The following is a 24,847-nucleotide window of genomic DNA, read 5'->3' as shown; positions in this document are numbered from 1 at the left end:
TTTATTTAAGCCATTTCAGGAAAAAAAAGGGGAGGTGGATTCAGTCTCTTAGGCTGAATTTGACTTCTAAATTTGTTCACAAGACATAGAGAACGCGATGTTTCATATAGTGAGAAAAACTCATCTGGATGTAATCCTACTAATCGCCTCAGAAGTACTGGTAGACATGAAATGTTAAACTGTGATAATACACACTTAGCCTCATACAAGTAATTTTCTTTTAAGTGAAATTTGAAATAACTATACAACATCAGTAATTCTGACTTTAATTCTGGGAAAGTTCTATCTGAAAGAATTACGGTACAAGTATTCTTCCCTGAAGCCTGATAAAACAGCGTGAGGTCCATCATCACTAAAGAAGTAGGAACATGCATCAATTTTTCAAACCCCATTTAAAAATTACGGTATCACACACCATGACCTTGTTTTTCATAAATTTAGAATGGCTCCGATAGACCTCCATTTGCCTCATTTCTTCCTCTCGTTCTTCAGTACTCAAAGCCCCGTTCGATTTCAGCATCTGAATCTCCTCTTCCAAGTCTCGGAGCCCACGCTCCATAGAGGAAATTTTTGAATCCTGAGGACAAAGGAAGATTTAGACATTAAAGTATTCGCAAAAAGTCAAGAGAGGTTGCACAAGTCTGTCTTTACAGATGTGAAATTTAATAAAGATAAACAAATATGTAGAAATATTGCAACTGGTGCCTTGCTTCTAAAATATATCCTTCATGGCCATATGGTGGAGAGGAGGAGGACTGAGATCTATAGTATGATTTTTCCTCTATCCTTTCCTCTGCACCCTTTTGATTAAAATTGAGAGTATTAACTAAAGAAGTAGAAGCAATGGAAAACTAGTTAAAGTTTCTAAGTACTTTATGGTCAACAAACTTCTAGTGAAAACATCTGTAATATTAACAGTAAAACCTTTTCTAGCTATAATATTTTATCGTTTTACTTGACCCCCCCTAAAAGGCTTATTTCTGCCCCCAAAGGAGTGGGGAAAAGAGTAAGAAGGTTTCAAAGATTTACACAATAATGCGTATAACCGTTATCTACAATAATAAAGATCTGATAACGTCCCACTGCAGAAAAACAAAGGGATGAATAATTACGTTAACAGTTACACTTTATCACACAGTGGTCCCGCCTTTTCCACAGTTTTACTTTCCGTGGTTCTGCTTTCTGTGGTTTCAGTTACCTGAGGTCAACTGCGGTCAGAAAATATCAAATGGAAAATTCCAGAAAAAAACAATTCAGAAGTTTTAAACCGTGCACCGCTGTTCCAATCAACATGATGAACTCTCACACCATCCCATTCTGTCCCACCGGAACGTGAATCATCCCTTTGTCCAGTGTACCCGCGCCCGTTAGGCACTCACAGCAGCCATCTCGGTTATCAGATGGACAGTCCTGGCATCACAGTGCTTGTGTTCAAGTGACCATTTTTACGTGACAGTATTTTATTTAATACCGTCCCCAAAGCACAAGAGTAGTATGCTGGCAATTCAGATTTGACAAAGACTTCTCTTTGAAACACCGTAAGGTGTTTCTTTTAAGTGAAGAGGTGGAAGTTCTCACTAAGAGAAAAAATCATATGCTGAGGTTGCTAAGATCTACAGTCAGAACGAATCTTCCAGCAGTGAAATTGGGATGAAGGAAAAAGAAATTCGTGCCAGTTTTGCTGTTGCACCTCAAACTGCAAAAGTTACGGCTACAGTGCATGACAAGTGCTTAGTTTAGATGAAGACGGCATTAGATTTGTGCAGTAAGATACTGAGAGAGAGAGAGAGAGAGAGAATGAGACCTATTCACATAACTTCCATTACAGCATACTGTTATAACTGTTCTATTTTACTATTAATTACTGTTGTTAATCCCTTACACATTGTGCCTAATTTATAAAATTAATCATAGGTATGTATAGGAAAAAACATAGTATATATAGGCTTTGGTACCATCTGTGGTTTCAGGCATCCACTGAGGGTCATGGAACCTATCCCCTGCAGATAAGAGGAGGCTACTTACTGCATTAGTAATCTTACTTATTCGCTATACTTCACCATGCATTTCAAATATCTCATAATGATTTCTAAAAAGAAACGTCACTGTCCTTGTAAATCAGCATCACCACGAATATCACCTCCTAGTACAACATCCGTCTATACTCATTTTCTTGGTTTTGTCTGTCACAGTATCCAGTTTATCCCCAGATTACTTTAGATGTCATCAATTACAGAAAAACTCCTACAAAGAATAGATACTTTTACATCTATAGTTGCATATGCTTATTCACCTAAGAAGCAAAGACCTTAAAGAGCATAAATTCAGTATAGCTTTATTTTATTTGGAATTTTAGAGAAACCATTCCTTTAGGAAGAAATTTTGAGACTGACTTCCTCTTTTCACTTTACCTCAAGCCTGTCTTGACTGACTTTCCTTGTTATCTGAGAGTATGCCGATAAGAGTTAAAGGATTTATCATGAGACACTTACAGCTAGCTATTTTTAGGTTCGGGGGAGAGGCGAGGGCTGTACTCCTCTGACTTGCATTGCATTACCTTTAAAAATAACACAACGAAAATTTTCTTTTACAAATCTATTCAAATGAAACTTACATTTGGTTCAAAATTAAACATATTAAATTAACACAATCAGAGACACTCTAAACCTAAACCAGGATTTTGATTTACTCGTTTAAAGCTATCCCGGCCCATGAAGAATAAACAAATAAACGGCTTCAAATGCACTATCTGAAAATCCCAACACAGACAGAGAGGCAGCTCTTGACCAAATCAGACACTCACCATCAAATCATGCACCATAAAATCTGCACCTAAAAAGGGACCGTAACTGCAGCTCTGAAAGCCATGAGGCAGAAAAAGAACCTGCCAGGCTACTTTCTGGGATGAGGCCAGAAAATTAACGCCTGATATGTTGGACTAGTTGTAGCACCGACCAGTACTCAGGCTGGGTTTATTTGAGGACAGCCCTTTCCAAGGAGGTTTCTTACTCCTAGAATGTATAATAACTAAATAAATAAATTCTTTATCATCTTACTACTCTATACTTCCCCAGCCCTGGGTCTCCCATCATTAATCAACCAACCCCACTGAGTCCACTGAAATCCTCTTTTCCTTGTTAAATTTCCCAAATGCTCAACTTTTTTTCAAAAGTTGTCTCCCTGCTCTAAGTAAACCCAGGCTTTCCCCAAGGATATAATTTCCCCGAACGCTCTCCATTGAAGTTCACTAATCCACCAGCATCACAGAGTGGCAGGGAGAAGTGTGGGCATCCTCCAGGTTCCTCCATGCTGCTCCCATTTAAAGCTCACACTCCTCTTCACTCTCCCTCCGCACCGCTGCCATCTAGGGGCTTCCCCGTCACTCCCGCCCGCTGAAGAAGTCTTCAGCACCCGGCTGACAATAGATCTCTCCTTCAAATGCCACTCTTGCCATAATCCTAGGATTTCAATGTCCGAATTCCTTGACATCCGTAATGCCAACGCCCTCAATCCTCCGGTCCATTTTAGCTACCCAGTTTACAAGACCACATCACCCAGGCCTCTCCTCCCAGGCCTGACACACCGTCACTCACATTAACTGCTGCTCTTGTATCTCACAGAGTCCTCCACCCCCCTAACTTCTACATTTTCTCCCAACCTGTCCATCCATTCTGAATTCTCTTCCTTCCTATCCAGGCTACATTCCTGGACTCATCATCCCAACTACTCCTTCACCTCCACCCTCAATTCACTTGCATCCCAGTAATTCTGCCATATCTACCCAGCAAAACTCTAACCCTACAGCAGTCCAGTAATTCCTCCCTGCTCCTCCACTGCTAAAGGGAAAAGAAGAAGTTAGAGAAGGGAGAAGGAAGCAGAGGGAAGAAAGTGGGAGAAAGGAGGAGGGAGAGGAGGAGGAGAGAGAAAAGAATATTACATCACCTTGAAGACAGCTGGGCTCTTTTATTGTCCACCATCACCTCCTTTCCCATTTCCCCCAAAGACCAGTCTAGGTCTTCATGATCCTCTCAAGCTCATGCCACACTCTCAGCATCTCAGCTATTGCATCTTCAATTTCAACATAACATCCACCTGACCCCACTGGGCCACCAGAATCTCAGTCTCTTGCTTCTTAGCAGAATGGCTGGAGGTTAACATGACTTAAAATAGATCTATTGCCAGTTAAAACCAGTACACTTCCCTGTGCCATCAAAAGGCAAGCAAAATAATTCTGTGAACACAGGTACACTCGTGTGTTTTTAGGTTCCAACAGGGATCAGGAAATAACATGTACCAATAAACTTGTGGGAAATGTGAATATGTAATTACACCTTTCTAGAGGCTGTTTACGAGATTATGTTCAAGACTATGAATTGTCTAACTATAAAGAACCCAGAATCCACTAATTTGGTATTTGTTTGGTAAACCCTTTCCCCAGTGAGAACAAAGATGTATACAACAATAAAAACAAAGTTTTAAGAGGAAATCTTCTAAATTAAGAGAACCATTCTGATAACTGTACTTGAGAAGCATCTATTTACATAAAACTATTTATATACCAAAAACTAAAGACTCTTGCCACATCAACAAATATTAAATGAAGGCACATGATGCAAAACACCGTGTCAAATTTTTTAGGGGATACAAAGAAGTTAAAAAAAGAGACAGAGAGGGAAGGAGGGGGAGAGGGAGGGGTCCCTATCTGTAAGAGTCTTCTAGCTCTTGCAAGAAGGAATATGTTGTTAATAAAAATAATAATAGCATAGCAGCTAACACTGACTGAATGTTTACTATGTGCCAGGTCCTGTTGAAAGTGTTTTACTTGTTTTAACTAATTTAAACCACAAAAGAACCCATGGGATAGGTACTATTGTTATCACCATTTATCAATAAAGAAATTAAGGTATGGAGAGGTTAGGTTACTTGTTCTATGTCATACAACTGGTTAAATAAAGCCAGGTTTTGAATCCAGGGAATTTAACACAGAAGGCAAGCGCTTAGTCACCAATCACCGTAACGTTCAGCCTAAAGATCTCTAACTACTCAGTAACTTAAAGCAGAAGTTTTCAAAGTATAGTCCGTGAAAGCCTGGGGGTGCCTCCTAGCCCTTTTGAGAAGTCAAAACTATTTTCATAATAATACTATGACTTTATGTGCCTTTTCCACTGTGTTAACACGTGCACTAAAGGTATAAAGGACAGGCAAAAGCGCTCGTGCCTCTGGACAACAGCGCCAAACCGTGCTAGCCGTCAGTGTATTCTTCAGTGTCAGCACTCGCAGACAAAAAAGAAAAATAAGAAAGAACATTTTTAAAACACTGGCTCACTTAGGAATGTCCCTGGTGACTTTTCATATGCTCAGCCCTTGAGTGTGTATCTCTGTACCATGCTGTGTGACGACACAGGAAGGGGCCAGGCCCGGCTGCTGCACCTGGGTGTGACGCTGCTCCCAGGACAGCACTGGGTGCTCTGTGAGCCGCAAGCCCAATCAGGTACTTTTTTCACGGAACCCTATTCTTAACTCGAGAGAAGAACTGACACACAAACTTGGTATTTGGCGGACATTTTCTTAAAAACAAATGAAATGAGTCATTTTAAGAGAATAAGGGGCCCTGATACCAAAAGGTTTGAGAACAGCTGACTCCAAGAAATGCTGGACAAGAGGAAACGAAACTGAAGTTCTTTTAATGTGTCATTTTCATTAAGTCTTACTATTTCTTCTCAGTCTACAAAATGAGTGAACTATTATTACATACCACTTTCTTAAACTCACACATTAAAGTGTGAAATGACACATAAGATTCCTTAGGAAGCTCTCACCTTCATTTCGATAACAGTTTGCAGAGCTTTAGTTTTGGCAGAATCGGGGGCATTCTCAAATCTCCGATGCATCTCCTATACAAGAGAAGCAAAAAAGAGAGTACGTGTCCTCCTTTTCACTCTCATTTTTTCAACAGGGGAGTGGAGAGGCAAGGGAGTAGTAGTTACATGCAAAGATGACTACCCCGGCCTTGTAAGACACTCTGATCCACTTTCTGTCTTCCTGACCTTTCCCTGTGGACCAGGGAGCACACAGACTGCATTCAGGCTAAGGGGTACAGGCGGGTCCCCGTCTCTGCACACCTGGTTATACACGGTAAGTCACACAGACCCCAGCCACCACAAGAGGTGAAGCTCCGGCACATCCCCAGGTTGTGTGTCACTCTTCCACAGGACTCCAAGACATATTATCAGAACTCCAAACAATCCAAAAAGGGGATTAGAAATAGTCCCTTTTTAAAAGGAGAAATCAGGACTTCCCTGGTGGCGCGGTGGTTAGGAATCCGCCTGCCGATGCAGGGGACACGGGTTCGAGCCCTGGTCCGGGAAGATCCCACGTGCCGCACAGCAACTAAGCCCGTGTGCCACAACTAGTGAGCCTGCGCTCTAGAGCCCATGAGCCACAACTACTGAGGCCCGCGCGCCTAGAGCCCGTGCTCCGCAACAAGAAAGGCCACCGCGATGAGAAGCCCGCGCACTGCAACGAAGACCCAACACAGCCAAAAAGAAATAAATTTATTTAAAAAAAAAGAAAAAGGAGGAATCAAAGTAGCCACAGTCCGCACTGCACAAAACAACTGAAAGCATTTGTGTTGACAACCTCCTTTGCATAGATAGCATCCTCCCCCAGAGCAACAACCACCGGGCTACCTGCGATGGAAATCTCTCTCCAGAGGGGCTACAATCAGAAAAAAAAAGAAGGTAAGACTGCTGAACAAGTTTCCTAAACAGTCTACAGGTAGCAAATGGCAGAAAAACATAGCTATTTTTTTCAATCCAAATGTCAGTGCGTTCAGGATCAGAAAGGAAGGAAGGAGATGGCAGAATATCACAGTTAGGGTCTTCAAGGATCACCCTGAAGTTACCAGACCTCCTCAGGCTATTTTCTTGTCAGATTCTGGGAATGTCTCTGAGTCAGCCAGTACTTCCAGAGTACCCTGGTACAGCCCCTAGTGATGGCAGAGAATACAGATGGATATTTTCCATCTGAACAGTGCTGGTGAAATTCTAGCCCTGCCCTCTGCTCTGCCCATTTGACATGTATATAGATGCTTACTAGGTCACTCAAACTTATTTCATCCAAAACAAAACTCGTCATTTTCTCCTCTTTAACCTAGCCCCTCCTCTGAAGACTGATGAGTCTTGCCCATCTCCTTAAATGGCATTACCCTCCCGGTGGTTCAAGCCAAACAGCACAGTGTCTCCTTTCATTCCTCCCACATCTTCACTTCCTACCACCTTCTAGAGCAGGTCCTAATTGTTCCAGCTTCAAAAGATTTCTTGAATTTATCATTTCACTCCATTTCCAGCCTAGTTTAAGCCTAGATTACTACAACAGCCTCGAGTTAAGTTTCCTTTCATTTCCTCTGTCCATTTTAAAGAAAGCAATGGTGTACTCTAGATAAAGCATCAACAAATCACGGCAATAGTCTGTTTTCAATCCTTCAACGAGTTTCCTATTTACTTCTCACCCTCTACAAGGTCCACACAATCTGATCATAACAGATAAAAGACTAGCCCTCCTGTCATAAACTATGTTAAAATTAGACAAAAATGCATAAAGCAACTGTTTTCAGATGCTGGAAAACAAGCAGCACAGGAGTATGATCCTTGAGAGAAGAGAAACTAACAAGGTTATGGTCCGGACTTGCTATCCAATATGTGATGCAGGGAGAGAAGACCAAACAGAAAACAGCAGTCCCGCAGAGCTCAGAAGACAGATCAGTGGGTAAGAGTCCCAAAGACAGGAGAAATGTGCAGAGCAGAATGACACAGAGGAAGAAGCTAGCCAGAAAAGCAGCAGTGTCTGATCTGACAGGGGTCCCCTGGAGTCTTTGACCAAATACTAAGCCTGCATGTACAGGGAAAGACTCCACAGTGTCAAAGAACAACTACCAGAGAGCTATGAGTTGAGCAACTACCTGAACTCACATGGGGCTGGGAAGAATTCAAGCTCCAAAGAGCCAGAGTGGAGAGAACATCAGAGGCACTCAGCAGAGACACCAGAAAGGTCACGTCTTAGGAGTAGAGACAGTCTAGCCCTAGAGGGAAGGCTACCTAGACTAGAGCCAACAGAGTGTAAAAGCAAGTCTTGTTAAGGATCGAGTTAATCCACAATTAACCCCTGCAAGATAAAACACTTCATTAAGACAGTCAAATGCAGAACACATTAATCCAGGACAAAATCTGAACACATTAGTTCAGGCCATAATCACCTCTCACCTGCATTAAAACAACAAACTCATCAGTTACCCCCCAGCCTCCAGTCTGTCCACACTGAATCTACTCCCTACACTGTAAACAGGTGATAAATTGGGCGCACAGATATTAGGGAAATTTCCAAATGCTTTACAGTGAAACTATTACAATTTCACTTTAAACTCTAGCAAGCATATCAGCAATATATAAGGAAAGAAATCCATTTGAATAAAAAAAAATCCTCCTCTGCTAAGGAACTAGGGTGCACTTTAAACCATTTGCAGGCATAAAGCTTTCCTGTTAAGATCTTGTAAAACCTATCAGTCGTAACAGATCTCCATTCAAAGGCCTGTGCATTAAAGCTCATTATGAATACATCCTGCAGTCAGTGGGCTGACCAACTCCCCTTTCCCAGAGAGCACATGGAGCCTCTGACTCCTGCACTGTTAATAAAGGGAGAGGACTCTGGGAATAAAAAAGAATGTACCATTCAGACAAATGTAAGAAGTCGAATGTGCTAGTGCTTGCTTTATTTCGCTCTTTTTAGCCTGAAAATTTTCACTCTACACAAATTAAAGAAAGCCCAGAGATTCATACAGGTAGAATTATCTGGATCTTGTTATACTGTCAACTGTGGTACACGGTAGAAAATGTGTTCAGTTCCTCTCACTGATTTAATAAAGAATAATGACTAGAGAAAGAAAACAAACAAGTTAGGAACAAAATTTCTCCGTTGTTAGTAGTTTCTTTCTTTTTAAAAGTAAGTCAACATTTACTTACACAACTGAGAGAAAGGAGCATTTGTGACTGAGAAGTAGTACTTATGTCTGAAATTTCTTTCTTTCAAGTTTCAGGTTTTAGCCTCCAGCACCCTTGGTTCAAGGGTAGACGTCCCTTCAGCAGATTTCAATCCTCCACACAAGTTCTGGGCTTACTGTACTCCACACGGAGAAGTGAAGAAGGAACCCTCACTACTCCTCCTGTACCTCAACTCCGCTGTTGTCAGACAGCACTGCACTTTGACCCTTTACCATCTCAAGTAACGGCATGCTTCTGAGAAAACATATCTTCCTGTCAAAATGGAAATGAGGTACAAATGACACAACAAAAAAAAAAAGATGAGGAAGGATAACCTGAACCAGTAAGTTATGCGATGCAACTGTTCACACTTTCCAAAATCACTAGGAAAGGGAAAACTAACTAGGGACCTTTTTTCTTTTTTAATTCTTCCTACTCTTTGTCCAAGGTTTGTATTTTTTTTTCTATATATGTTTATTTCTCTTTTCTTCCCTCTAACCTCCTCTGCTCTTACCTGACAACTGCCAAAGATACAGATGGGCATTCCTCAGACATGGTAGAGCCAAAATTCCTAGCCTAGAACCTAGTTAAAGAATAGGGCTTTTTTTTTTTTTTTTAAACATCTTTATTGGAGTATAATTGCTTTACAATGGTGTGTTAGTTTCTGCTTTATAACAAAGTGAATCAGCTATACATATACATATATCCCCATATCTGACACTTTTTTTTTTTTAACATCTTTATTGGAGTATAATTGCTTTACAATGGTGTGTTAGTTTCTGCTTTATAACAAAGTGAATCAGCTATACATATACATATATCCCCATATCTGACATCTTTTTTTTTTTAACATCTTTATTGGAGTATAATTGCTTTACAATGGTGTTAGTTTCTGCTTTATAACAAAGTGAATCAGCTATACATATACATATATCCCCATATCTGACATCTTTTTTTTTTTAACATCTTTATTGGCGTATAATTGCTTTATAATGGTGTGTTAGTTTCTGCTTTATAACAAAGTGAATCAGTTATACATATACGTATGTTCCCATATCTCTTCCCTCTTGCGTCTCCCTCCCTCCCACCCTCCCTATCCCACCTCTCTAGGTGGTCACAAAGCACCGAGCTGATCTCCCTGTGCTATGCGGCTGCTTCCCACTAGCTATCTATTTTACGTTTGGCAGTGTATATATGTCCATGCCACTCTCTCACTTTGTCACAGCTTACCCTTCCCCCTCCCCATATCCTCAAGTCCATTCTCTAGTAGGTCTGTGTCTTTATTCCCGTCTTGCCCCTAGGTTCTTCATGACCTTTTTTTTTTTCCCCTTAGATTCCATATATATGTTAGCATACGGTATTTGTTTTTCTCTTTATGACTTACTTCACTCTGTATGACAGACTCTAGGTCCATCCACCTCACGACAAATAACTCAATTTCATTTCTTTTTATGGCTGAGTAATATTCCACTGTATATATGTGCCACATCTTCTTTATCCATTCATCTGTTGATGGACACTTAGGTTGCTTCCATGTCCTGGCTATTGTAAATAGAGCTGCAATGAACATTTTGGTACATGACTCTTTTTGAATTATGGCTTCCTCAGGGTATATGCCCAGTAGTGGGATTGCTGGGTTGTACGGTAGTTCTATTTTTAGTTTTTTAAGGAACCTCCATACTGTGCTCCATAGTGGCTGTATCAATTTACATTCCCACCAACAGTGCAAGAGGGTTCCCTTTTCTCCACACCCCCTCCAGCATTTATCGTTTGTAGATTTTTTGATGATGGCCATTCTGACTGGTGTGAGATGATATCTCATTGTAGTTTTGATTTGCATTTCTCTAATGATTAATGATGTTGAGCATTCTTTCATGTGTTTGCTGGCAATCTGTATATCTTCTTTGGAGAAATGTCTATTTAGGTCTTCTGCCCAGTTTTGGATTGGGTTGTTTGTTTTTTTGATATTGAGCTGCATGAGCTGCTTGTAAATTTTGGAGTTTAATCCTTTGTCAGTTGCTTCATTTGCAAATATTTTCTCCCATTCTGAGGGTTGTCGTCTCATCTTGTTTATGGTTTCCTTTGCTGTGCAAAAGCTTTTAAGTTTCATTAGGTCCCATTTGTTTATTTTTCTTTTTATTTCCATTTCTCTAGGAGCTGGGTCAAAAAGGATCTTGCTGTGATTTATGTCACAGAGTGTTCTGCCTATGTTTTCCTCTAAGAGTTTGATAGTGTCTGGCCTTATATTTAGGTCTTTAATCCATTTTGAGTTTATTTTTGTGTATAGTGTTAGGCAGTGTTCTAATTTCATTCTTTTACATGTACCTGTCCAGTTTTCCCAGCACCACTTACTGAAGAGGCTGTCTTTTCTCCACTGTATATTCTTGCCTCCTTTATCAAAGATAAGGTGACCATATGTGCGTGGGTTTATCTCTGGGCTTTCTATCCTGTTCCATTGATCTATATCTCTGTTTTTGTGCCAGTACCATACTGTCTTGATTACTGTAGCTTTGTAGTATTGTCTGAAGTCAGGGAGCCTGATTCCTCCAGCTCCGTTTTCCATTCTCAAGATTGCTTTGGCTATTCGGGGTCTTTTGTGTTTCCATACAAATTGTGAAATTTTTTGTTCTAGTTCTGTGAAAAATGCCAGTGGTAGTTTGATAGGGATTGCATTGAATCTGTAGATTAAGAGTAGGGCTTTTAAACCTCAAACACTGCTGCAAATCTTAACATGAGAGCAGTTGCACTAAACAAGGTTTGTTGACTAAAATATTATAGAGACCAAAGTTAACATACGTGTAAATGTTTTAAAACAAATTAGTATTTTAATTTTTTTTTTTTTTTTTTTTCTGGCCATGTCGTGCATCATGCGGATCTTAGTTCCCCGACCAGGAATCGAACCCGTGGCCCCTGCAGTGGAAGCACGGAATCCTAACGACTGGACCGCCAGGGAATTCCCAACAAATTAGTATTTTATTCATCACAATAGGATCTACATTTCAAAAAAACAGGAGCACATATAGAACTGAAATATTTATTCAGCCTATAGACAATGCTTGGTATGCATATGGATAGCCAATCCAAAAATTCCATAGCCAATTCAGGTATGTTCTGCCAACAGACTGAGAACCAAACTTTGGTGTATCACGGAATCACCTGTAAAGCCTGTTAAAACTCCATATGCCTGGCCCCAGGCACTAACCACGTCTTGACTGTAGTTCAGTATGTGTCCAATAGATGTCTTCACGCTTCTATCCATCAAAGGAAAGGCACTCCAGTAAACAATACAAAATCTAACAATAAGTCACGTAACAATGTAATTTCAGTACAAACAGAAAATACAATGCTTAATTTAATTTTTGTTTTTCTTCTTTGGCTTTTATTTGGGGGAATTATTTACCTGCTATCTCCAGAATCATGTTCATAAACAAAATGGAAAACTAATCACAAATGTTCCTGGATATGAATGCCATTTTAATGTTACTGTATTTCATCAAATCTAAGATGCCACTGATTGTAAGGTAAACCACTGTTTAATGTGCTGGAAAGAAAAGAAGGAAATGCCTCCAAATAAACCATGACCCAAGCTTCTATCATTCAGAATTTTTATTTTATACTGATTGCAAGACCCTTTTTTACTTATTTAACCATAAAGTTTAATCATATATCATTTTGAACTGTTTTATAACTTTCTCCGTACCAATAACTGTTTCAATGCTGGTTCACAGCATAATATTACTGAAGACATACTGAACAACAACTAAAGTTAACATGAGAAATAGCAACAATACTCACAACATTGACTAAAATGAGCAGCTGTTAACTGTTTGTGAGTACACAGGCAAACAAATCAAGCAGGACTGTGGCCTTGCTGACAGAGATTTTAAGATGCCATCAAGGATAAGACTTATTAACTCAATTTCATACTGTTGAGATGGGGAAAACTATGAGTCTTGGAACTGATGAAAACCTGCTTTTTAAAAAGATGGACAATAATCCAATAATAATAAAACCTATGGATATCCCAGTGTTGCCAGCTCTCAATTCTTTCTGCCTTTCTTGACACACTAGTGATATAATGCACAATAGCCATTTCAAGTCACCACTCACCCAACCTAGAGTTGTTCTTTATCAGACTTCCTTGTTCACTCGTAATTTTCCCTCCCCCATTTATTCTCAACACAGCCAGAGTAGATTTTAAAAGCTAAACTAGATCACTCCCTTGATTAAACATCGGTGCAGTTTTCTCTTGCACTTTGAATAAAATTGTTGCATTACCTGCAGGGATCCTGAAGGCAAGTGCTTTGTCTCCTAGAGGGCATGGATTTTTGTTTTGTTCACTGCTACTATATTTCCTTGTGCTCTGCACATGGGTTAGTGCCCAATAAATATCTGATGAATGCAATGAATGACTCTGGCCCTGGCTACCTCTTCAACCTCTCATCTCATGCCTGTTTTCCCCTTAGACAATATGCTTTTGTCCTCTAGTCTCCTTGCTGTCTCCTGAAAACTTCTCATCCCGCCTTTGAAACTGTTAACCTTCTTCATGAAATGATTTTACCCAAATGCTCAGCAAGACTGTTTCAACTTTCTTCAGATCTCCCTTAAAGGGCACCTCCTCAAAGATGCTTACCCTGTTTATCCCCTCTCCCAACATAATTAGACTCAACTAATTTATTTCCTCTCATAATTATGTTTATTGTCTCTCACCAGATTTTTAAGTTCTAGGAGGGCACAGACCATGTGTTCTGACAGGAAAAATGTATACCCAGCGTGTATCCCAGGGTCACATACATTCTAGAAGCTCAATGGATGTTTGTTGAGTAATGAGCAAAGAAAGGCTGTGCCGAGTGCCTCTAGCACCTTGTCACTCTGGAAACGAAACAGTCAAGCCACATGTTACAAAGCTTTACTCCAAATTACCATTTTAGCCTCTGTTACCTGTATTTTCTAACATACACAAATTTAATTGTTTAAGCCTCTTGCTATGGCAATAAAAGATTCTTTCCTGTCTCAAGATTGTATTAAAACCTTTTTCTTACATTCTCTTCTAGTGTTTTTATTTTTTAACAAGTAGCTCTTTATTTCATCTAGAACTTAATTTGATGTAACTATGTACTGTTTTCCAAGTAGATGGCGATTATTCCCAAACATGTATCATATGCTTAAAACTATATTATTTCTGGGTTCTATTCTGTCTCATCAATCTAGCTATCTATTACTGTGCCAGTACCACAGATTTTAATATCACTGGGTTTAAAACACATATATCATGAGCTGCTTAAACAAGTGTTCCCGCACTGTTCTCCTTGCAAAGAAACTGCAACATCATTTGGGCACGTGTCAAGAATATTCCTATTGGGATTACACTAAATTCACAGAGTTGGGGGAAAGCAGCATCTTTATATTAATGTTCCCATCTACATTGTAATGAAAATTTAGCCCTATCCTTTCCATTACCGTTACTGACATTATTTATTCCATTTTCCTTATCTAACAGCACTGCCTAACACTTCCAGAATAATGTAAATACTGATGAACAGTATCTTTGCCTCTCCCTAACTTTAATGGGTGCGTCTTAGTATACGTCAGAGTAAGCACAATTCTGGCTACTAGTTTAAAATATGTTTATAATACATATTTACTGAGTTGTTTTATTTAAATCATGCTATAAAGGTATCATTCCATTCTTATTTTTAGTTCATTTGGTTTAGTTTTCAAAGTGTCTAACATTTTATCTCACGTCTTTGAGATAGCTATCAAACACTACGAGGTTATCTTTTCCTTTCACCTATTACAAATTTTAACTGTGAATGACATATTGAGCCATTCTGGATTCCTAGAATAAACTCCTTTTGGTCAGAATATTATCCTTTTATCATAATGCTGATTTTATCTGCCAATATCTTATTTACAACTTCTATACCTAAACTCATAAGCAAAACTGGTTTGGGGTTTTAGTTTGTTTTCTAACCTTCGTTAGGTTTTAGTATCCAGTGGTCACACTGGAGAAAAAAGAATTGGAAAAGCTATCCTTCTTTCTGTAAGCTCCAGGCTTAAACTTCTTTCCCTACATTTCAACTTATTCAACCAACATTTCTTGAGTACCCACTGTGCATTTGTTAAGACACTGACAAGATAAAATTTCATATATATATATATATATCTACATCCTTGGTACAAAAAATTAAGTGAACAATGAAGAAACACACATGGAAGTATACTATAATATTACTGGCTCATCTACATATATGTATAGAGCTGCACAAGGAAGACTTCACAGAAGAACTGAAATTTGAGCTAAGTCTTGAAGGCAAGTAGGAGAAAAAGAAAGGAGAACCAGCATTCTAAACATGTGTTCCTGAAGCAATCACTTCTACTTGCTCTTAAATAATTTTAATCCATAGGACTGTGTTTCCTGTAAGATGACGCTACATTACTAATGGCAACTGGAATTGTGTATTGATACAACTAACGAGGCCTATATTTCTTTCCACATTATGTTCAGAAGTGGGACTTAATATTTGTAGAGCTTGTTACTTCAAAATTAGTCTTAAATTCATGTTTTTTCCTACTACTTGTTCAAATTCACCATATTGCTGGTTGTTCTCTGCCAGAATAACGCTGTGGCTTTCCATAATCCTTAACTATTCACTATTTATTAACTCCAAAACTCAAAAATAAATGGGCACAGGTTGAAATATTCAGAACAGAAGGAGTAAAAACGTAACATTCAAAGTTCATCACGATGCTGGTAGGGTTTTCATGCTGCATGCTATCTGAGATGATTACACCTTCTCTTACAATGTTCTATGGCCAGGCTCCAGGTTACCTCATTAAAATATAAACTCTTGAAAGTAAAATGAAAGAAACTCAGGATGGTGCCTACAACACAGTAGTTGATAGAAAATTTTCTAAAACAATACAGTCCAGTAATTTGAAGATTGTAACGCACATAGCTGCAGATTAACCGTAAAAATACAGTATATGCTTCTGGGAGGATAAACTGGTCCAATCACTCTGGGAGACAAGACTGATATTCAGAGTTTTGAAAACGTACACACCCTGAGCAAATTCATTTCTGGAAATTTATGCTAAAGAAAAAAATTAATGCACAAGGATATATGGTTAGGGATATTCAGTGCAGCACAGTTTTATAATAATGAAAAATTAACAGTAGTCTAAATTTTCAACAGTAAGAAGTATAAATAAATGCAACAGAACATTATAAATTCAACTGAAATTACAAAACTCTACATGTACTGACAAAGAAAGATGTTCAAGACAAATTATTAAGAAAAGCGGGTAACATTACCCGCATCATGCATTATGCATCGCTGCACTACCTAATACAGTAGCCACTACCTACACAGAGGCACTTAAATTTAAATTTGATTAACTGAATTTAATTTTAAATTAGTTATATTTAAATGAAATTTAAATTTCAGTTCCTCAGTCACACTAACCACATTTCAACTGCTCAACAGTCACACGCAGCCAGTGGCTACCATATTGCAGAGAGCAGATACAGACCGTCGCCATCATCAGGGGAAGTCGCTGTTTTGCTGCTTTTAACCGCCTTCCTCACCCTTCATTTAAAAAGGGATTATTCAGGCTGGCACTAAAATAGTTCTGAGATTTTTTTTCCCCCTATCCAAATGTGAAAATTATCTGAAGACTCTGACCTCATATAGAGAAGTAGAGCTGTCATTTTTTTTTAATTCAATGTAAGATGAATTCTTCACTTAAGCTTTCTTAAAATGAAGCATTACATAGAAAAGTGAAAAATTATCAGTAGACACAGTGGTCAGCTAAAGTCTGAGTTTCCTCTCTAAAAATAAGTGACAGCATACCTCTGTATCATTCCCTCTAGCTGTGCCTCCAGGGCAGCAAATAATTTTTATCACCTATCTTTTACAGCAAGGCAACAGTTTCCATGGAAACCACAGGGCAAACATCCATTACTGCTGCCTAGGACTTTATAAGCACACCGAAACTGAGGGAATCGCTTACTTTCAATTATTAATATTTTAAAATTGAGCAGTAGTTAGCTACTTTAATTCTGGTTTTGTTGTGTGTGTCTCTGTGAACAAATCAATAGATGAGGAACAAATCAAGAAAATTCTGTGCCCCTCTAGCAACAAAATGAGTCTACAGAAATCAGGAGGGGGAAAAAAAACCCCAGAAAGGTATTAAACCAGTATACATGCCAGCCAATGTCATCACATACAAGACAGCAAATCAGAACAGAAATCAGTGCAGAACTTAGGTAAGAAAGAAGAAATTCCCTTACACTAGCTCAGGAGAGCATATAAATTTATCTAGGTCAAAATGCTGACTAATCAGGAAAAAAAGACAGTCATAACAACTGAGAAAGTGGCCACTCACCTCTCTCAACAGAGCGTTCTCTTTTTCCTTCTGCTCCAAAAGGCTTTCGAGGTGGTGGACATGCATCTCTGCCTCTGCCAGTCTCCTTGTTCTCTCATGGTCCTCCTCAATAGCCTTAGCAGAAAGCCCCTTGCTCTGCAACATCTCCAGAAGCTTCTTGATGGATTCGTCCCGAGCGTTCAGGGTTTGCTTCTGAGTCTCAATCCGCAGCTCCATCTCCTCCAGAGTCTTTCGAAGGAGGAACAGCTCCTTGGCCTGCCGCTCATGCTCAGCGTGCAGCCTCTGAAAGTTCTCCTCCGTCAGCTCTGCCACGCAAGGCTCACCAGTCCTACTGTTACTATCCTGTTGAAACAGCTGGTTCAGGTCCCTCTGGATCCGCAATTCATCCTGGAGAGCCTGGACTGTCATTTGCATGTGCTGGTATAAAGACAAAAAAGAAAACCCAAATGAGCTTTCCTCCTCAAGTAGCAGAAACAAAGCAGACAACGGGGAATGAGAAAGCAGCTACCACAGCTCTCAGAACCCTGCATTTAGCAAATGAGGATTCACATTATTCTGTTTTACACTGTCTTTAAAACTGATTGAGATAATCTGTAAAATGTCAGTAATTTAATTTGTGTTTATTACCAACAGGAAACAAGGTAAGTCTGGCAGCTCCTCACTTTACTTGACTAAATAAAGACAGTGTTCAAGATTAACAGAAGGTATTACACGGAACTGAAGGTGAGGAGTGGGGAAAGGCAGGGGAAACCTATAGGAATACGGACACATCATACAAAAAATTTCACCAAAAAACACAAAGGATGGCAAAATACAAAATGACTTTTAAGTGCTTTACAATTAAGTTAGCACATTAAATAATAAACATATGAGTGCATGCCAGAATGTGCTTAGCACTCCTTATGTGTTAATTCATTTAATCCTCACTATAACACATGTACTATTATTTGAATTTTATTGATGATGACACCAGGCATACAGAGACTTAAATAACTCACCCCAAGTTCACACAGTAAGTAATAGAGCTGGCATTCGAATTAAAGCAATTCTCGCAGCCCACTGAAGCTAGTACCCAAAGGTAATTAGATAACTTGAAGCTTTAAAAACAAAAAACAAAACACAAAAAACTGAGGCTGTGTGTGCTATTTATACAGAAGAAGATAACAATATAAGTGAGTAATTTGAGTAATTAAATGAAAATGTTAGTGCAGATAAGCTAGTAAAATGTTCCAGAGGGTATATCTTTAGCCTGTATCCCTAACGAAGGTATATGAACCTTTAATCTGAATGGATAAATTCTAGAACATTATACAAAGAACCTAAAAGGAAGTTACATCAAGAATCACGTTTTTAGAAATGAAGAAGCAACAATAGAAAATCACCCTTTGTATTCAAGGTATTCAAGGTCTGGCAGTGTGCCGCAGTGGAAGGAAACTAACCCACAATCAGAAGACAGGAGTTTTAGTTCCAGCTCTCACACTGAAGAGCAACCTAATTTGGAACACATTGCCATCTTTCTGGGTTTCAGATTCCTCATATTTAAAGTGAGGCTATAAATGCCTGCACCATCTTTTCACAGAGCTAATAATATCATTGAAATCTTTGTGGCATATATGTTAAAACAGACATTGTTTAAAATTTTTGGCAAACTGCAAAACAGCAGTAAATATCTCAAGGAAACGATCTGGCGAGTGTACAAAGACGCTCACTGTTGTTTACACCAGCGACAAAATTAGAAACAACCTAAATGGATATTAATAGGTGATGAGTTAAGTAAATGAGAAATGTCCACCCAGTTTAATACTATGCATCAATTTTTTTAAATGTAGATTTATATTTACTGATAAAAACTACAGTTACAACATATTAAGAGTAAAAAAGCAGATATATAATAGCAAGTATAGGATGATCGCGATTCTAATTTTTAAAAAGTATGAACATGCAGAGAAAAGTCTAAAAGGATGCAAACAATTACCAGTGTCTGGGTATGGGTAGATTTTACATTTTTCTTCATAGTTTTTTGTACTATCTAAATCCCCTACAGTAAGCAAGTAATCAATAAAAAGGGACATTTTTACCTTTAAAAATAAGAGAAAAGACTTCAGAGATGCCTGCTTGGCTGTGTTCAATTTGCTACCACTTTGGTTAAAAGGGAGGGAACAATAAATATTTACTATTTACTATAAATAAAAAATATCATAAGAGATAAAAATACTTCTGTAATGTTACACAAGTAATAATTAATGGTTATTTGGGGGAACAGAGGAAGGCAAGAAGGGAGGAAGGGAGGAACGAACTGGAATCACTGGGGGACAACATGTAAGAAAACTTTATTCTATTCCGCATAAAAATTTTTTTAACTGAGGTGTAACTGACATTGAAAATTTTTTAATAATAGCTTTATTGAGACATAATTCACACATGCCATAAAGTTCACCAGTTTAAAGTGTGTAAGTCAGCAGTTTTCAGCATATTAAAAGTTATACATTGATCACTACTAATTCTAGAACACTGCCATCACCCCTTAAGAGAAATCCCATATACATCTGCAGTCACTTCCCAGCCACTTCCCATCTTTCTCTCCTCCTAACCCTCCCTCCTCTTGAATTTGAACTAAATGTATGTACTACCCACCCAAAAATTAAATTTAAAAAAATGCCTAATGATATTTTTCAGCCTCAAAAAGGAAGGAAATGCTGACACACGCTGCCACATGGATGGACACTATGCCAAATCAAATAAGCCCGTCACAAAAGACAAATATTACACGAGTCCACTTACATGAGGTCCCTAGAGCAGTCTACCTCACAGAGACAGGAAGCACAAGAGTGGTTGCCAGGGGCTGGGGAGACGGGAGACGGGAGACAGGGAGTGACTGTTTGATGGGTGCAGAGATTCAGTTTTACAGGATGAAGAGTTGTGGAGATGGATGGTGGTGATGGCTGCACAACAGTATGAATGTACCTTATGAACTGTACACCTGAAAATTGGTTAAGATGGTAAATTTAACACGGTGAATGTAAGCTGTATTTTACAACGATTTTAAACACTGGGGAAAAAATATGCCTGCCATAGAATTCCAACGTGTTGATATTAAATAATTTACTTATAACTATTGATAAATATTTAGTTTGGTTCTCATTTTCCACTATTATAACAGGCACCTTCACATGTATATCTCTGCACATTTATCCAAATTTTTCCTGGAGATAAATTCTGAAAGGTGGAATTCCTGGATCAGAGGGTATGCAGTTATGATTTTAATACACACAACAAATTATCTCTAAAAGGGTCTGTACAGATTTAAACTTCCACCAAACGATGTCTGAGCACTTTCCTATACCTTTGACAACTGGGTATTTTCTTTCTTCTCTGTCTTTTTTGGGCTTTCCTTTGATTACAAGTAAGACTGAATATCTATTCACATATCTACAGGCGCTTTGTATTCCTTCCTTTGTGACTCATCTGTTCTTGTTCTTTGCTCATTTTGTTTTGGGGACATTTAACCTTTCTCCTAATCCACTTTAAGATCTTTTTATATTTGGAAAACAACCTTTTGCCTGCTGTGCATGTTACAAATATATTTCCAAATCTGTCATTTTTCTTTTAACATAGTTTATGGCAACTTAAGTACAGAATTTTTTTAGTGCAAAGATAAGAACCTCTTCTTTTATAGTTTCTGGTTTTGGTATTATGCTTAGCAAGTAGTGAACTTTCAATTATGGCAGTCTTCAAACTCTCGAAAAGCACTGGCTTCTTCTTACGAAAAATAAATTTACAATAAAATTATCAGGTATTGGAATTCATGAATATGATTCTTTAAATAAATTTAACTACCCGCATCATGCTGTAAAGATTCTCAACAGTTGTTGGAGTTCAAAATTCTTACTAAAAAGATGTGTCAAAATGCTAATTCTCTGAAGCCTATAATCAACCTCCAGTTTCATTCTTTACCTTTGGAAGTCAAAAAATCCAAATAAATTCTGAGCAAGCTTATCCCACAGGGAAATATCAGAAGTTAAATTCAACAATGAAACTGATTTCTAGGTACAACTGTCCCTCCTTTTCTGGACACTCATCACCAAATTCATTCAAATCAGGAGAAACAGATGTTGACGACAGCTAACAGTCTCACATACACTTTAGCACTTGTGATTATACTAGTATGGCAAGCACTGTTTTGGTGAAGAAAGAAAATACAACGACTAATGTGCCCTGCTTCTTCAGCTCTGCTTGCACCCATTTTACTAGAATACAGAATTAAAATGATGCTCTGACTGGTAGCCGAGAAGGCTACACAGCAATTTTCTCCATTGAAATGGGAATCAGCACCCCTTCTTTAGGCTACATTCAAGCTAGATTCACTTTATTAAAATTCCTGCCAACTCCCCTGGGAGAAGAAAGAAGCAGCAGGCAATAAGCCAGGCTGCTCTTTCTCTAGCACATTCATACTGAAGATAAAGGGAGCATATCTGCACATATCACAGACATTTACCATGACCGACCAAAAACACATGCTGAATTTAGCAGGACAATCTCAGTTGTCAGATATTACGAAAATTTCTATTTGGGAATTCTGCTCATGACACTCTCCAAAATGATCTCACACTTCTCACATGCCAAATTGTACACCAACACTCACTAGTCTACTTCTGCTCACTCTAACACTCAGCTTGAGCTGGAAGACTGGAAGAATAACTGCTTAAAATTTAGTCCAAGGATTGTGCTAAAATTACACCAGGCTGTATCTCAATGAAATGGTAGGATGTTGTGAACAATAGAATGAAAATTCTTAAATCTCTGATAGGGTTTATGATCATTTTTTAGAAAAATACATCTCAAAAACAACAAAACATCACAACAATGCTTCATATATTTTAGACAAATATCAGAAGCTCTTCTGAGGCAAAACTTCCATTAGTTTCTCTGAACAAGAGAACGCTTTGATCCAGTTTATCCTGATTTCTAAAATGACAGAACCAAGGAGTCTAGAGCTATTTTTAGTTACAGAAAAAGAATATTATGGATACATGAAAATGGTCATCATCACAAACATACTGTATCTCAGAGAGTTCAATGCACTATTTGTCAAGATAACCATTAGAAAAAATACCAGTACTGCATCCTATTATGTTAAATTAAGAACGATTTTTTTTCTGAAACATGTAAATACATACATAGAGGAAACTTGATCAATGCAAGATGCAAAAGAGTTTATAATAATTCTTACTAACATCACCCAAGTCGATCCTCAGGCTCTGTGATGTTCTGATCTGTGCTGTACCGTATGTGTCCCTAAGAAGAGCACTTACCAGCCCAATCTGCAATTTATTTCTTTGTATCTGTCTTCAAGAAAAACTTTCTAGAACTTGGGACTTTCATCTTTTTACTCTAGGGCACGGCACAGTGTTTGGTATAGTAAGTGCTCAATAAATTTTTTTTTTTCAATAAATTTTTGATGAAAGATTGACAAAAACAAATTTTCACGCATTATTTTGAAAGTAAATGGCTACTGGATAGTAGATGCAAATCAAGTCCCTGGAAAATTATATCTTTCCCCTATAACAGAGAGAATTACTCTTATTCTGTAACAATTAGTTCCTTACCAGCTAACACACAAAAAATTCTATCTCAAATACAAACTGGCCAAAATACTAAATGCAATCCTAATTTTTTAAAAAAATGTTAATTATACACTCTGGATTTATTTGTGTTTGATCTGAAGTGAAGAGAAGCATTTTCAAATAATTAACTGTCAACAAGAATCTTTTATACTTTTAATACTATACAACATACACCAAAAGTGTAGGATAGAGTTCTTATCCAAAAACGGAGCTTACAAAGTGGTAAAACTTAATAGCTATATATACACACTCACAAACCAGCACTATACCTTATTATAAATTTTAAATTAAGAATATTCAAGAACGAGAAATGGGACACATAAAAGCACTTATTATATATGCAACATACTCGAATGAAGTTCAGATTCTATAAGATCACTATGATTTGGATTCATGAATCTTTAATATGAAAAGAAAGTATTCTAATTTCTATCATTTTAGAAGAAACTCAAAGTTTTTTAATGAGTCTGAATCTCCAAGACTGAGACAAAGGAAGAGCCTCTAAGGTAGTTCATTTCGTCTGATCATTAGTCTAGTATTCTTTCCGTTGATTCTTTCAGTTGCTGACAAGGATTTATTTTCTGTGCAGCAAAGCGCACTGTAAACTCTCAAATATTAAACCAAAACCAAGTTCTCAGACTGATCTAAATAAACACCAGCAAGAGACATACTACAGTGCAAGAAACAACCAAACCAGAATTCAAATGGATAGATTAAATTGTTTAAATGAATGCTACTTTGAGCTTATTCTCCTCTAAAAAAGATGTCAGAGTCAAGAAAATGAACAAGCAATTATTCCAGAGTCCTAGCAGCTACTCTCTGCTACTGAATCCAGGAGAGAAAAAAGAACATCTGCCTTTATGCCAGCATAACCCAGAAGAGAAATTAAAGAATAAACAAAAATACTATCAAAATGGGGAAGTCCTGAGGTCATAATACATTCTATTATTGTGTGCTCATCAAGACAACAATTCAAGTGACAATAAACTGATTTTAGTACAAGTTCTAGAAATTCCAAATAGCTTTCAGTTACCCAAACTCCCATACCATTTACTTACCCCTTAGCCTCTACTTAAAGAGTATAGGTATATGTATAACTGATTCACTTTGTTATAAAGCAGAAACTAACACACCATTGTAAAGCAATTACACTCCAATAAAGATGTTAAATAAATAAATAAATAAATAAATAAATAAATAAATATAAATATAAATAAATAAATAAAGAATATCCTCTACCCGGTCCCTCACTTTCACTCCCAGCTAAATCCTACCTGTCCTTTCATCCTTAGATCAGGCATTACCTCCTCTAGAAAGCCTGTCTGACTCTCAAACTGAACAAAAGGCAGAAACAGAGAGGAAGGAATGGGTGGAGGAAGAAAAGTACAGAAAGAAGAAAAGATAATATCCCAAACCAGATATTACAGTAGTAAAAATATCATACTAATAAGCAATGTCAGGATTGAAGACGTCATTCCATTAAAAAATAACATCAAAATAAAAATTTTTTTTTAACCTTAAAAGTAAAATCAACCAGCAGAGGGATCCTATAGTAACCATTTCCATAGTGTTTAACTTGAGAATGCTCAGTACTAACAAAGCAAAGGCAGAATTAAATACAAGGGACCATAAAGGTACTGTTCAGTCTAGCAGCATTTTAAGTATCAACCTCACTTCTTTCTTCATGCTCTACAACCCAAAAGTTTCAAGCACCTGCAACAGACGTCAATGAGGTTAACAAAATTCCCAGATTTAGTCCCTGAAATACTAGTATATAAATCAAGAAGGGTGAAGAAAGAA

At 38.0% G+C, this 24,847-nt stretch overlaps 1 protein-coding gene and 1 long non-coding RNA gene across 2 annotated transcripts in view; one reads left to right on the top strand and one right to left on the bottom strand.

Moving 5' to 3' along the window:
* The window catches only part of LOC137759771 (uncharacterized), a 118,456-nt gene extending 105,834 nt beyond the window's left edge, over positions 1–12,622 (top strand). The window contains exons 3-4 of the long non-coding RNA XR_011073148.1: positions 9,086–9,378; positions 11,916–12,622. This is a non-coding gene — a long non-coding RNA (uncharacterized lncRNA). The remainder of the gene's footprint in view (positions 1–9,085; positions 9,379–11,915) is intronic.
* The window catches only part of LOC137759769 (ELKS/Rab6-interacting/CAST family member 1-like), a 186,402-nt gene that overhangs the window by 90,325 nt on the left and 71,230 nt on the right, over positions 1–24,847 (bottom strand). The window contains 3 exon segments of the mRNA XM_068536384.1: positions 422–577; positions 5,820–5,894; positions 17,424–17,840. Coding sequence (XP_068392485.1) covers positions 422–577; positions 5,820–5,894; positions 17,424–17,840 — 648 coding nt within the window.

Source organism: Eschrichtius robustus, chromosome 2 (assembly GCF_028021215.1).
Source record: "Eschrichtius robustus isolate mEscRob2 chromosome 2, mEscRob2.pri, whole genome shotgun sequence".
NCBI lineage: Eukaryota > Metazoa > Chordata > Mammalia > Artiodactyla > Eschrichtiidae > Eschrichtius > Eschrichtius robustus.
Note: the sequence above shows the minus strand (reverse complement) of the source record. Positions and strands in the feature narration are given on the sequence as shown.